The 12,115-nt window shown below is 37.4% G+C and overlaps 3 protein-coding genes across 3 annotated transcripts; 2 read left to right on the forward strand and 1 right to left on the reverse strand.

Annotated features, from left to right (window-relative positions):
- Nucleotides 1-543: 543 nt before the first annotated feature.
- Nucleotides 544-2,423, forward strand: LOC111787642 (ethylene-responsive transcription factor RAP2-4-like). Its single transcript, XM_023667660.1, has one exon. It carries the CDS (start codon nucleotides 1,251-1,253, stop codon nucleotides 2,175-2,177), a length of 927 nt encoding a protein of 308 aa, XP_023523428.1. The 5' UTR covers nucleotides 544-1,250; the 3' UTR covers nucleotides 2,178-2,423.
- A 280-nt stretch (nucleotides 2,424-2,703) lies between these two features.
- LOC111789119 (endoplasmic reticulum-Golgi intermediate compartment protein 3-like) lies at nucleotides 2,704-7,951 on the reverse strand. The gene is made up of 13 exons (XM_023669765.1): nucleotides 7,741-7,951; nucleotides 7,209-7,282; nucleotides 6,917-7,000; nucleotides 6,731-6,811; nucleotides 6,448-6,522; nucleotides 6,067-6,159; nucleotides 4,789-4,971; nucleotides 4,641-4,708; nucleotides 4,480-4,531; nucleotides 3,900-3,953; nucleotides 3,718-3,810; nucleotides 3,514-3,580; nucleotides 2,704-3,186 (listed from the first exon to the last, which is right to left on the reverse strand). Exons 1-13 carry the CDS (start codon nucleotides 7,880-7,882, stop codon nucleotides 3,095-3,097), a joined length of 1,158 nt encoding a protein of 385 aa, XP_023525533.1. The 5' UTR covers nucleotides 7,883-7,951; the 3' UTR covers nucleotides 2,704-3,094.
- A 2,370-nt stretch (nucleotides 7,952-10,321) lies between these two features.
- Nucleotides 10,322-11,522, forward strand: LOC111787660. Its single transcript, XM_023667678.1, has one exon. The coding sequence runs from the start codon at nucleotides 10,331-10,333 to the stop codon at nucleotides 11,366-11,368; it is 1,038 nt and encodes a 345-aa protein (XP_023523446.1). The 5' UTR covers nucleotides 10,322-10,330; the 3' UTR covers nucleotides 11,369-11,522.
- The last annotated feature ends 593 nt before the right edge of the window (nucleotides 11,523-12,115 follow it).

Consider the following 12,115-nt stretch of genomic DNA (forward strand, 5'->3'; position numbering starts at 1 on the left):
TATAATAAAATTCATTAATAATGCTCTTTAGTCAACCCATAAGAAGATTACCAATAATTATCATCACCCATATGATCATATTGTTATTTTCGGAACATAAATACTATAATTAGAACACAATAATATATATATATATATATATATATGTGAATATAATGAAAATCAGTGGCTGATTGTGGGTTTGGAACGAGGTGGCATCAAAATTCAAAATTTTGGACTTACCCATTGGCCCACTTGCTATAAATTTCAGTATCCAATGAGCTGACACACAAAAGCTCACAAAACCGTGTGGGGCCTCTCCCGTAATCGGGGTCATGCCGACGATGTACAAGTTCAAGCCCACCGCTAGTAGATATTGTTTTCTTTGTGTTTCCTTCAAGGCTCGCTTGTTAAGGAAAGGTTTCCATACTTATAAGGAGTGTTTCATTCTCCTCCCTAATGGGATTCTCACATAGATAAAAAGACACAAAGATTTACGAGTTTAGAGCTTTCAAAAGAGATTTAGATTTAATAATATGAGAGTTATAACAAAATTTGAAGGAAGAAATGTCAGGAGGGGATGAATTATTTGGCTGCAAAGCAAAACAAAGAGTAAAGTAATCAGTGAGTAAGTATGAACACGAGGGTTTTCTGGTCAACGAAACTTGGATGAACGTGATTATGAAGCTAAGCTATGGCGGATAATTGAGATTATTTTTATAACGCTCGTGAATTTTTGGAGGCTTATAAAAAGGGGATACGCCATTGTAGCCTGAGAAACAGAAACACACATAGAATTAAGCTTATAAGAAGAAGAGAAAAAAAAATATCAGTTTAAAGTTTGAAGTTCGTCGTTGTTGTTCTTGCTCCCCCTTCTGCAACTCCCCGCTTCTCTGAATCCCTTTCTGTTAATTATCTGTGCTTTTCAGGTTCTGATTTTTGGGTTTGTTTGTTTGTTCGTGATGAACAATAACCAAGCTTAGGATTGTGGAGAAGAACAGGTATTTTCAGAATCAAGATTCAGGATTTCTGTTTTTTATTTCAATTTAATGTGTTTTTGTGTTTAATCGAGAGATCAATCTGTTCTTGGAGGGTGAATTTTAGTCCCTCAAGGTTGGTTTTTCTTGTTAATTTTGTGTTCTGATATGAAGGGGTTCTTTATTTTGTTCAAATCCCTTTGATAATTCTTAGTTCGTGGCCTGTTTTCTTTCTATTTTAACAAGAATCAGGTTCCTCTGTAAACAAATCCTATCTTTTTTGTTCTTGAATTAATGGCAGCCGCCATGGATTTCTATAGTGAAGGATCTCAAACAGACCACTTTGGTGGTGAATTAATGGAAGCAATTGTACCTTTTATCAAAGTTGCTTCCTCCTCCTTCTCCTCCTCCTCCTCCTCTGTTTCTTCTTCTTCTTCTTCTTCTTCTTCCTTCAATTTCTCTCACTCTGTTCCTCAACAGTGCTCTAATGGCTGCTCCACTTCGATGAACTCAGAATTTTCAAATGGGTTCTCGACCCAAACCCTTATTGGGTACGAACAGCCATCTCAAATCTTCCATTTCCAAACCCCATTACCTTTTGCTTATGGGAAACCAAGCGAACAGCTGAATCAACAAACGACGCCCATGTTCCTCTGCCCCAAGGCGATCCCGATGAAGCAAGTGGGTTCATCTTCAAAACCCACGAAGCTTTACAGAGGGGTAAGGCAACGGCATTGGGGGAAATGGGTGGCGGAGATCCGGCTGCCACGGAACCGAACTCGGCTCTGGCTTGGTACCTTCGACACTGCTGAAGAAGCTGCGTTGGCGTATGACAAGGCAGCCTTCAAGCTACGAGGGGACTCTGCCAGGCTCAATTTCCCGCACCTCAAGCACCAAGGCTCCTGTGTTGAAGGCGAGTTCGGTGCGTATAGGCCTTTACATTCCTCTGTTGATGCAAAGCTCCAAGCAATTTGTGATAACTTGGCTGCGCCGCCGCCCAAAGGCAGCTCAAACAAGTCAAGGTCCCAATCCTCCTCCTCCACGGTGGCGGAAGCGGCGGCTGTGAAGGTGGAGAGCGATGGGTCTGCAGGGTCTTCACCATTATCAGATCTTACATTCCCTGATTTCACAGAGCTGCCATGGGAACACAATCAAGCTTGGGAGAATTCAATGCTCGAGAAATATCCTTCTGAGATAGATTGGGCTTCGATCTTGCCTTAATAATTTGACCGGAATCTTCGACGGCACCTGCAACAGAGTTTTTTGAAGGTTGCAGGCCGAGACTCATGGCTCAAATTCTTTTGTCACATATATTGTAAATGTCTACCATGGTCAGCTGGTTTTTTTCTTGCAAGACCATGGTATGATTTAATTTGGTGTTCTTATTTCTTTTGTCAGTCGTAGTAGTTGTAATCATTTTTTCATTGGTATATTATTATTATTGTCTAGTATTTATGGTTACCCAAATGAATAGGTTCGACTTTCTAATATTAACATCCGAAGGTTGGGAGGGAGTCCTATATTAACTAATTAATGAGTTTATCAGTAATCCTTACATCTCCATTGTTATGAGATGTTGAGATCTTTTGAGAAAGCCTAAAGTAAACCACAATCTTCATTGTTATAAGATGTTGAGATCTTTTGGAAAAGCCTAAAGTAAACTACGAGAGTTTATGTTCAAAGTAAACGATATTATATTATTGTAGAGATTCGTGGTTCCTAACACGGAAGACAAATTCTATGAACGGAATCGAAAGGGTTTTACCGATGATTTATTCTACTGAAATGTTTCATTTGGCCTAAAAAGAAAGCTCGGATAATAAACCTGTTTACTTCCAAGTTCATACAAGGTATCGGGGAATAAATTAATGACCCCTCTAACCTATTTACTTTTCGGAGATATTCATACTATTTGAGAACTAAGAAATTGAGTATCTGAAAAAACTAGAAAAAAAGGAAGAAAAAGAAGAAAAAGAAGAGGTTTTAAGATGTAATATGAGCAGAGATGATAACTAAGCTACTGATCGAAGAGAGTCATCGGGAAAGTTGAGATCAAAAGCAGCAGAGTATACCCACGACAGCAAGACTCATCCTGCATGTTTATCTCACGAATCGATTGTCTTCAATTGAACCGATGATCACATAAATTTTCCAAGTTCCATCTTCTTTTTGATTGCCTTTTGACCATGATATATAATGGAATCTAATATCCCCGAAACAGTAAAAACTCCTGAAGGAAGTCATTAAAAAGTGAGACAATGTATCATAACAAAACCACAATGTATCAGGAAAGTTGATTGGCTTGTTCTTGATTTGTTTGAGTGAAAGTGAATCAGAAAACTAAAATGTTTACAGGGCAAAGGGCATGATAAAACTTGACATGGATCGCATCGATAATGGAAGTATTTACAACTGCGAGCAAATTTTATGATTTTTCAAAAAGAGTGGAGGAACTATTCAAGTGACCATGAAAAGTTGAATTGATTGAAAAAGGAAAAATTATCGAAGTTTTGTGGATTGTCAACTGATCGAGGTTCAAATAACTCTCGTAAATTACCTCCAACTATAGCGCAAACATTTGTTAAGAAGTGAAAGAATGAGACATGCTCCTCTGTGAATGTCACCTACAAAATGAAATATAATTGGTAAGCTAAGACACCTGAAAAATTCCAAGATGTAAACAAGGCAAAACCCATAAAGGAGCTTGAAGCAAAGCTCGAGGTCTTTGCAACAAATTTCAACATAAGAACATTGATCCCACCTTTATAGGAGACAGGTCATAGAAGAAAAAAACTCCATGAAGATCCTGGAAGCTTTCTCCGTCTATGCCCCTCAAGTGTTGGGTTACAGAGAACTGCACTTCCAATATAGGATCTTAAATAGCAAGCTCAACAAATAACCATCCGAATGATATAAACTAGAAACATTCAAGCTCAACTCAACCTGATTCGACTTTATAGCCTTTCCCTTCACGTCCTTGTAAACGGTAGGCACAACCTGCAAAGAAATTGTAGAAATACATCTCTCTAGTAAAAAAAAACTCAACCAATTAACATATGAAATGCAGCATAGTAGAAAAGAAATTGCAACTCTAGAGAGGTAAAGAATTATAAAGTAGATGCACAACATTCGAAGTATAACTCTAGAGAGGTAAAGAATTAAGGAGACAGGAAATACATGTATACGTGTATATAGAAAATATTTCCCACATTGATCCATCCTAAGAACAGTAAATCTTGATGGAAAAGTTAAAAAGGAAATTGGCAGATGAGTAACTTAAGTTCTTTTCTCTCTCTCTGTCTCTATCTCTCTCATTCACACTAGTGTGTCTTGGATTTAGACAAAAATACATTCAACGTATAAGTTATAAATTAAATAATGAAAGCCAGATCACATTCAGAGTACAAGAAATAGAATCGATCAGATATATCATATAACTACCGCAAATATTTAGTCATCATGAAAATGTTAATTCCAGAGAACGAGAAGAATGATCGAAAAAAATGACTGAACTTAGAAAAACCTTGATAAAATATTGGAACATTCCACTGAGCGTTCCTTGACTCCATTGCGCACTTGAAGCAGAAGTAGAAGAAAAATAAAGGGAGAAAATGAGAGGAAAATACTACAATTAGTTTAAGGTAAAAGGATGATTAAACTTCAAACAAACAGAAAGGAACCTACCCATCAAGAGGATTTACAAAACCTGGAAAGTCATCTCCAAAATTTAATCTGTTAATCCTGTGGGTTATCTGAAGAATATATAAATAAATGAGATAAGTTAACTACAAAGAAATGTAGCAAATTTCTCATTCCAAAACCAGTTCCTTACATTAAAAGTATCCCACTGAAATGACGCTAATGGATTATGTATCTGGAAGTATGGTAGTTGAAAGCTTTTTCCGGGTGCAAAGTGAAAATTTCCTGCCACCTTATTAACTTCCAAGAACCCATATATATTGCATCCTTCACCTTCTTCATTTTTCACCCTTTTGAAGAAACCTTCTCGTTTGCACTAAAAATATAAAGCCAACATACGAGAGATTCCATTCAACCGAGAAAGTATAATCCAATCTTGCTATACAAAAGTTTTGAAGACAATAAATGGTATAATACAACAATGTCCAAGTAAATTAGGATGATAAGCATTCACCATTAAGGGAATAAAGCGTTGAAGCAAAACAAAAAAGAGAGTAATAGACATCAACTGAATGCTAAATTTCCCTAAAGTGAAAGCCGAACACACAACGAGAAGGGCTTCATGAAGTTCTTTGGCAAACGAACATCAATTGCCAATTTGAGTTATCTGATGAAAATTGACAATTTGAAAGGAGTTATGACCAATTTAACTGAGGGCTATCACTATGCTAAGCGTGCAACCATATCCAATAATGCCAATTTCAATCCTCTCCAACAATTAGTTACTTAACGAGAAGCAATTGTTATAAGACGGCATCTAAATGAGAAGCAAATTGTCAGAACAATCACAAAATTGAAGATACATTCCCAAAGTCAACCTCAGTCAAGAAAACTATCTAGTTTATTCGAATAGATTTCAGTGGAGAGAAAAATATTTAAATGACAATTTGTTGAGACTATGAAGCCCAAAACAATCAAGGCCCATTTGTCAATTAGTAACCTAGCAATTTAATTGAGCTGGCTGCGGCTGCGTTTTTTTCGTATACAGAAGAAGAGGCCGTGGGTGTTGACTGTTGTGTGTTGTTTGACAAGAAGAAATACCGTGACCTTGAGGTAATTTTTTTTTGGATGTTTTTGCAGCATTGGCTTATTCTCAATCGATGTAACTTGATTGACACCACCACTTTGGGTGAACCAATATAAATCTGGTGTCAATCTCTCTTCCTCTTAACCCTGATTTATTGTCGTTCTTAATGCCTAGAGGCGTAGTTTGATTCATCTATTCTTTTAAGCTGTGGGTTTTCAAATTGTTTATTCACCAGATATTTGGAACAGAACTTGATTTGGGTTTAGATGAAATATATGTTATCTGAATTTGGTTGAAAATTTAGATTGAATATATTTTTATGACCACACAGTTTGCATCTCAAAGAAATGTAGTAAAAAAAATTTATACAGGAAGTAAACCAACCTGGTCAATTAGATCTGGATGAGACAAAGCCCAGCCTTTACTACGATAAGCTTCACGCACGTCTTGACAAGAATTACAACAATCGTCATCTAACTGAAAAACAGAACAAAAGGAAAGAAAAAAAAAAAAAAGAATTCAATTAGCGATTGATTCAATTATACAGTTTCAAATTTTTACCAATTAAATCAACATATTAAACAAACTTCAAAATTTGAATCGGCAGGTTAGTTCGATCAAGAACAAGTAATCTACTGAATGTACCCATCAATACCTATGAAGTACGGTAATACTGAATTTCTCTCAAATTACTCGTAAAGAACTTGAAAAGGTAATTAAACTTTGTTCCAACATAAAAATCCAAAAAATGAAGTATAAACTTACTGCCCCATAGCAGGAACCACAGTATGTCTCATTGTGCTCGAGTCTGCCACCATGTCTCTGTAAAGGCTTCTCAATCTGCATGAAGTAGAAACAGAATCGATAACAATGGAGAAAAGAAGCAAAACTCATAATACAGTGACCCTAAATTTAGCGGTGCGAGGTACCAAAATCAACAATCACCAAAAATCATTCTCGTTTGCAACACCATCTGGTGCTGACTCTATATATTGTTGATAGAAAATGAAGGGGAAAAAAATCCAGCCTTCAAAGAATATGAAATTACCTTAGATGATCCAATCCCATCTGGTCTTGAATCGATCACATTGCCATGGTAATCTATTCTTTTCTTTACTATATCATGTTTCTGCATAATTAAAAGACATTAGAAAGAGATACAGTATTTAGCTGTTAAAATTAACCAAAAGATTCCAATTGCCAAGCATATAAGTGCATTTTAGGGATGCCATACCACATCAAGGTGTTGCTCTCCACTTATGTCCATAGCATCAAGACTGAGAACAGAACATGGAAGTGCAGGAAATGTAACATCAAACTGCACAATTGAATATGAATATTACGTCGATGCACATTCAAGTGCAAGTCCAGGAGCATATTTCCAAATAAAGAACAGTAAAAGAAAAAACATAATATGTGTTCAAATGCAACGAATCTAAATCATTAAAAGAAAATGAACCCTTGTAAGCAGAGTAGAAAACCAACAAACAAATAAAAGACATGTTTCCACTTTGCAGGTAAATTACATTGATTCGTAAGTGCTCTCCTCTTGAAGTATCTACTATAAGCTTTGTCTCTGTTACAGTATGTACATACAAACCTGAAATTAGAACAGCAAACTCACAACATGTTATCATAAAGGAAACAAAACACAAACAAACAGCCCCTCTTTCATGCAGCAAGAACCAGAGCTGTGCATGAAACAAGAACAGAACAACCTAAGAAAAAGGAAAAAGAAACAAAACAATAGGAAAACGGCAAGGAATACAATCAATATTCAATTGCAAAGAAGTAATTAAACACATACTTACCCTAAACAACTAGAAACAACACTTTTTTGTTTACTAATCTACTCACTCATTTTGTTCATAAGATACCAAAAAAAAGCATGATAGTGACAAAACAACCCCCAAGAACCCTACCAAAAAGTCGCTACACATTATCTAATTCCTGAGCAAATTGAGCTAAGTAAGTTCCAAAACATGTATGCAGAAAAACCTCCAACAACAAACATAGCAAGCACAGAATCGACGAGATAATATAAATGGCGAAACGTACGAAGCTCGGAGAAGAAGAGCAAGAGCATTATAATGGAGGATATAATAGTGATGAATCCTCCGGACAGTGTACGGCTGTAAAAATCTTCGCTGATCTTCGGATAAGCGTCCAGTTTACGAATCTTGTTCATCAAGCTTTCCATCCCGAAAACGAGAGAGAGCGAGAGAAATCTCGATTCACGATGAAGAAATGAATGATCTGAACAGCTTTGATTGCTCAATTTGGAAAGCAATCAATTGAAGAAATTTTTTGAGTTTCAAATCTTTAAACGACGGAAGAATGTTGATCTTCCGGGGAACAGAAACCTGACTCAGTTGGAACGAAACCATTTTTTTTTTTTTTCGTTACGTGGAAAATATTCATCCAAAAATAGATAGCAAGTTTATTTTCTGTAATTTGCATTTAACCCCCTATATTTCTCTGATTTCTGATTTCCACCCCTAAGTATCGTCGTAATTACACATCCGGGCACAAAACAAATTATCCGCATAAATGAAATTGGTTAATATAAATTATCATAATGTAACTAAAAAATCAAGTTAATTATGATTAATTTGTGACAATTAATGTCTCTTTAGGGGTAGGATTTGGAAAACGCTCACTTAGATTCCACGCTACCGAAAACCTTTTCTTAGGGGCGGCCTACCATGCACTTGCTGCGAGCGGGTAAATCTTACTCTTGATTTGGTACGAAACCAAGGCATGTATGACCACACAGTGGAATTCTCGTTGTCGGGTATGAATTTGTCATGATACGATGATACAATGAGAGAACGCTGTAAATACTAGGACTTGTCTCGATATTACCTTGATCTAAGCATTGAGCTATGGGTCGAACCTCGTTGAGCATAACAGTGTATATGATACGTCGATTAATCTCTTAATTAGTAGTTTACATGGAGATGTGACCAGATTCATGCATCAATGTTCCTATCGCTATCTATTTCCTCATCTTGTTGTACATAAATTTTTCATTAAAGAGAGTAAAAATATAGATAACGATCATATTCGAACAACTGGATCTAATACTGATATCACATCTGATCGAAGAGGTCGATATTAAGTCAATAAAGAGACAAATAATTGGCCGAAGTCCAAAGACAAAGACTCTAAGCTCGTGACTCGTGAGGGCCCGATTTCTCAAACACCATACTCATAATTGCATTCTCACTTTAATTTAAATAACTATGCGATTTTCAACTCGTAACTATTTTCCACTTTATTCAAATCAAATCAATCGAATCAATCATAGTTCGAGATATATTTCTTTACTATTATATCTAAATTTTAATTCAATTTTGTACGATTTAATATTTTTTATTATATATTATTTGTTAATAAACGTTAAAATTGATTAATGATTCTTATTTTTAAAAAAAATATATGGTCTTAATGACATTAGATGATCTGCAAGCTAGAAACTCACACTCGTGCGATGATATGTTCACCAGGGTTAGAGCGTATTAGGCGCAACAGTACGCTAATGTGAGTTTCTAGTTTGTAAGTCATTCTAGCTTCTCGACTCGTTGCACTAATGAAAAAGCTTATGTAAATTTGTGACTACTTTAATTGAAGTTGAGCCGCTCGGTTAGTTCACGAGCATTCTCCATTGAAGAACACTTCAAACGTCTTTACCTAAAACATACGTCGAGCTAATAATCATTTCTTATATTCTTAATTTGGAAGATTTTTGTAGAGATATGAATTATTAGTTGGAAAGAAGGTGGGGATTGCTATATCCAAAGACAAAGGATAAAAAGTAGTGGGAATATCTTGTTGCCCGTTCCAAATATTTGTGGGACAATTGGTTAGTTGTTTAAAAATTGTCACCGTGATCTTGACACCCTCACGACAAGTCCCACTTTTAGATTTGTGTTCCGAATGGACCTATTGCCAAGAAGATTTAAAAAATATGTCAACAACAGAACTCGAACGTATGCGAATAAATCCCGTCCACAAACGTCTTTTGTCGGGAGACTATAAATACCCACTTATATAAAAATCAGGTTCGTGGAAGAATTTAATTCAGATCTCAAATGGAGACGTTTCCCTCAGAAATCCAATCATCATATTTGCTATTTCGAAGTTTCAAGCAATTCTTGGTAGAATTGCACCGAGCCGCCTTGATTAAGTTAGATTGTGAAGTGACTCAATTTAGAACAAGGTTCCAAATCTGTTTTAAGAGGTAATCTAATTCTAACCTTATGTCTTTGTTGATCCAAATTTCGTGTTAATTACTTTCGTTCAAGGGTTCTTCATAAAACAAAAGCTTGAATCGTTGGGTGAGGATTAGGTTGCCTTATTACACAATGAATGCATGATCAATTGTGTGCGACACAACATCCAACGGATGTGTCCGAGCAAGTCAAGATGGTCGATGTATCCCTAAGAATACATCATTTCATGAACGTAGATAAGTCTTTCATAATTTGACCGACAATCTTACATCATTAAATGTTCTACACCTTGTGTTTATTGAACGATAGTTTCATTGAATAATTTGTCGTGATAGCGAGGGAGGGCGCTTTTATGGCATGGGCTGGTGGAGTTAGGCTATGATTGGATAATGAAACAAAGGTAGTGGGCTTTAATGCATTGGAGGAAAAGTAGAGGTGAAGAAACGCAGCCCCACATGCCTGTTCTTCCACCAATCTTCTTCACCCTTATTCCATTTGTAAGGCAGCCAAAAAGGGGAGTTTCAAAATTTAACGCAGTTCTTCTGATTCTCTGTAAGAATTGTGTTTTAAAAACCCCAAATCCCAAAACCCAGATGCCGGAAAACGGATTCATTATGAAATTGGGTAGAGAAGCTAAAGGGATTTCATCCACGGATTTGTTGGTTTGTTTTCCTTCTCGATCGCGTTTGGCTTTAATGCCAAATCCGCTTTGTAGTCCAGTGAGGGGTTCTGATTCCAGTAAGCTGCGTCGTAGCCGCCGGAGTTACCATCACCGACGGAGGAAATCGGCGGAGAGTCCGGTGGTATGGGCGAAAGCGAAGACGATGGGGTCGGAGATGTCGGAACCGTCGTCGCCGAAAGTGACATGTGCAGGGCAGGTTAAGATGAGGCGGAAGAACAGGGAGAGGTGGCAGTCGGTGATGGAGGAGATAGAGAGGATTCACAATCGGAGGAAATTACGGCGGAGGAGGAGGGTTAATTGGGTGGAATCTTTAGGGTTTAAGAAAGATATAATGCAAATGTTAACGTGTTTACGCAGCCTCCGGTTTGATTTTAGGTGTTTCAGAGCTTTCCCAGAAGCAGATTTCACGACTGAAGAAGATGAAGACGAAGAAGAAGAAGAAGAAGAAGAAGAAGAAGAAGAAGAATCTGAAAGCTCCAGAGCTGCATTTTCTAAATGGTTTATGGTTTTACAGGAGAATAGGATGATGAATGGGTGTGCTGTTGATGATGATGCTCCGGTTGCGCCGCCCAAGAACGCGCTTTTGCTAATGCGTTGCAGGTCTGCTCCGGCGAAGAGCTGGGTGGAAGAGAAGGTGAAGAAGAAGAAGAAGAGCTTGAAATGGTTAATGGAGGAAGAGAACAGGGAGAGATTGGCTATGGAAAAGGGGACTGAAATCAGCAGAACGTCGCCGTATTGGCTTACAAGGAGTCGAAGTTGGAAGGTGTGAAGAAAACTGGATTTTTGTTTAATTTGTTTGAGAGTATTATTGGTTGTGTTGTTCATACAGTTGTTGTTACATTATTGTAATAATGTAATTATGTAAGGGATTTCATTTGTATTTTTCCTGTTTTTGTTTATAAAAAAGGAATGTGTTGATCATATCTCAAGTCTAATCAGCCCGAGAAGAAGTGAGGTTGAAGACATTGGTTCTAATCATTTTTATGGTTGGTCCCTTCCGATGTCCCGTGTTAATAATAAGATAGTGCTACATAACATGATTGTAACAACTCAGATCCATCCCACTAATAGATATTATCCTCTTTAGTCTTTTCTTTTCAAGCATCCCCTCCTCAAGGCTTTAAAACAGGGCAGGGCAAGGTCTTATAAATGGTGTTTTATTCTCCTCCCCAACCAATGTGAGACATCACAGTTCACCCCCTTTCGGGGCCCAGCGTGACACTCATCCCTCTCTCCAATCGATGTGGGACTCCCTCCAAATCCACCCCATTTGGGGGTACTGGCACATCGCCTCGTGTCTACCCCCTTCGAGGAACAGCAAGAAGACTGGCACATCGTCCGGTGTCGGGCTCTGAAACAATTTGTAACGCCATGATCCACTGCTAGCAGATATTGTCCTCCTTTAGGCTTTCCCTTTTAGGCATCCCCTCACGGCTTTAAAAAGCATCAGCCAATGTGGAACATCATCTTTAAGGCAAAACCCCCACTATAATGTTCCAAAAGTAGATTTTGCTTG

Source organism: Cucurbita pepo, chromosome LG02 (genome assembly GCF_002806865.2).
Source record: "Cucurbita pepo subsp. pepo cultivar mu-cu-16 chromosome LG02, ASM280686v2, whole genome shotgun sequence".
Classification (NCBI taxonomy): Eukaryota; Viridiplantae; Streptophyta; class Magnoliopsida; order Cucurbitales; family Cucurbitaceae; genus Cucurbita; species Cucurbita pepo.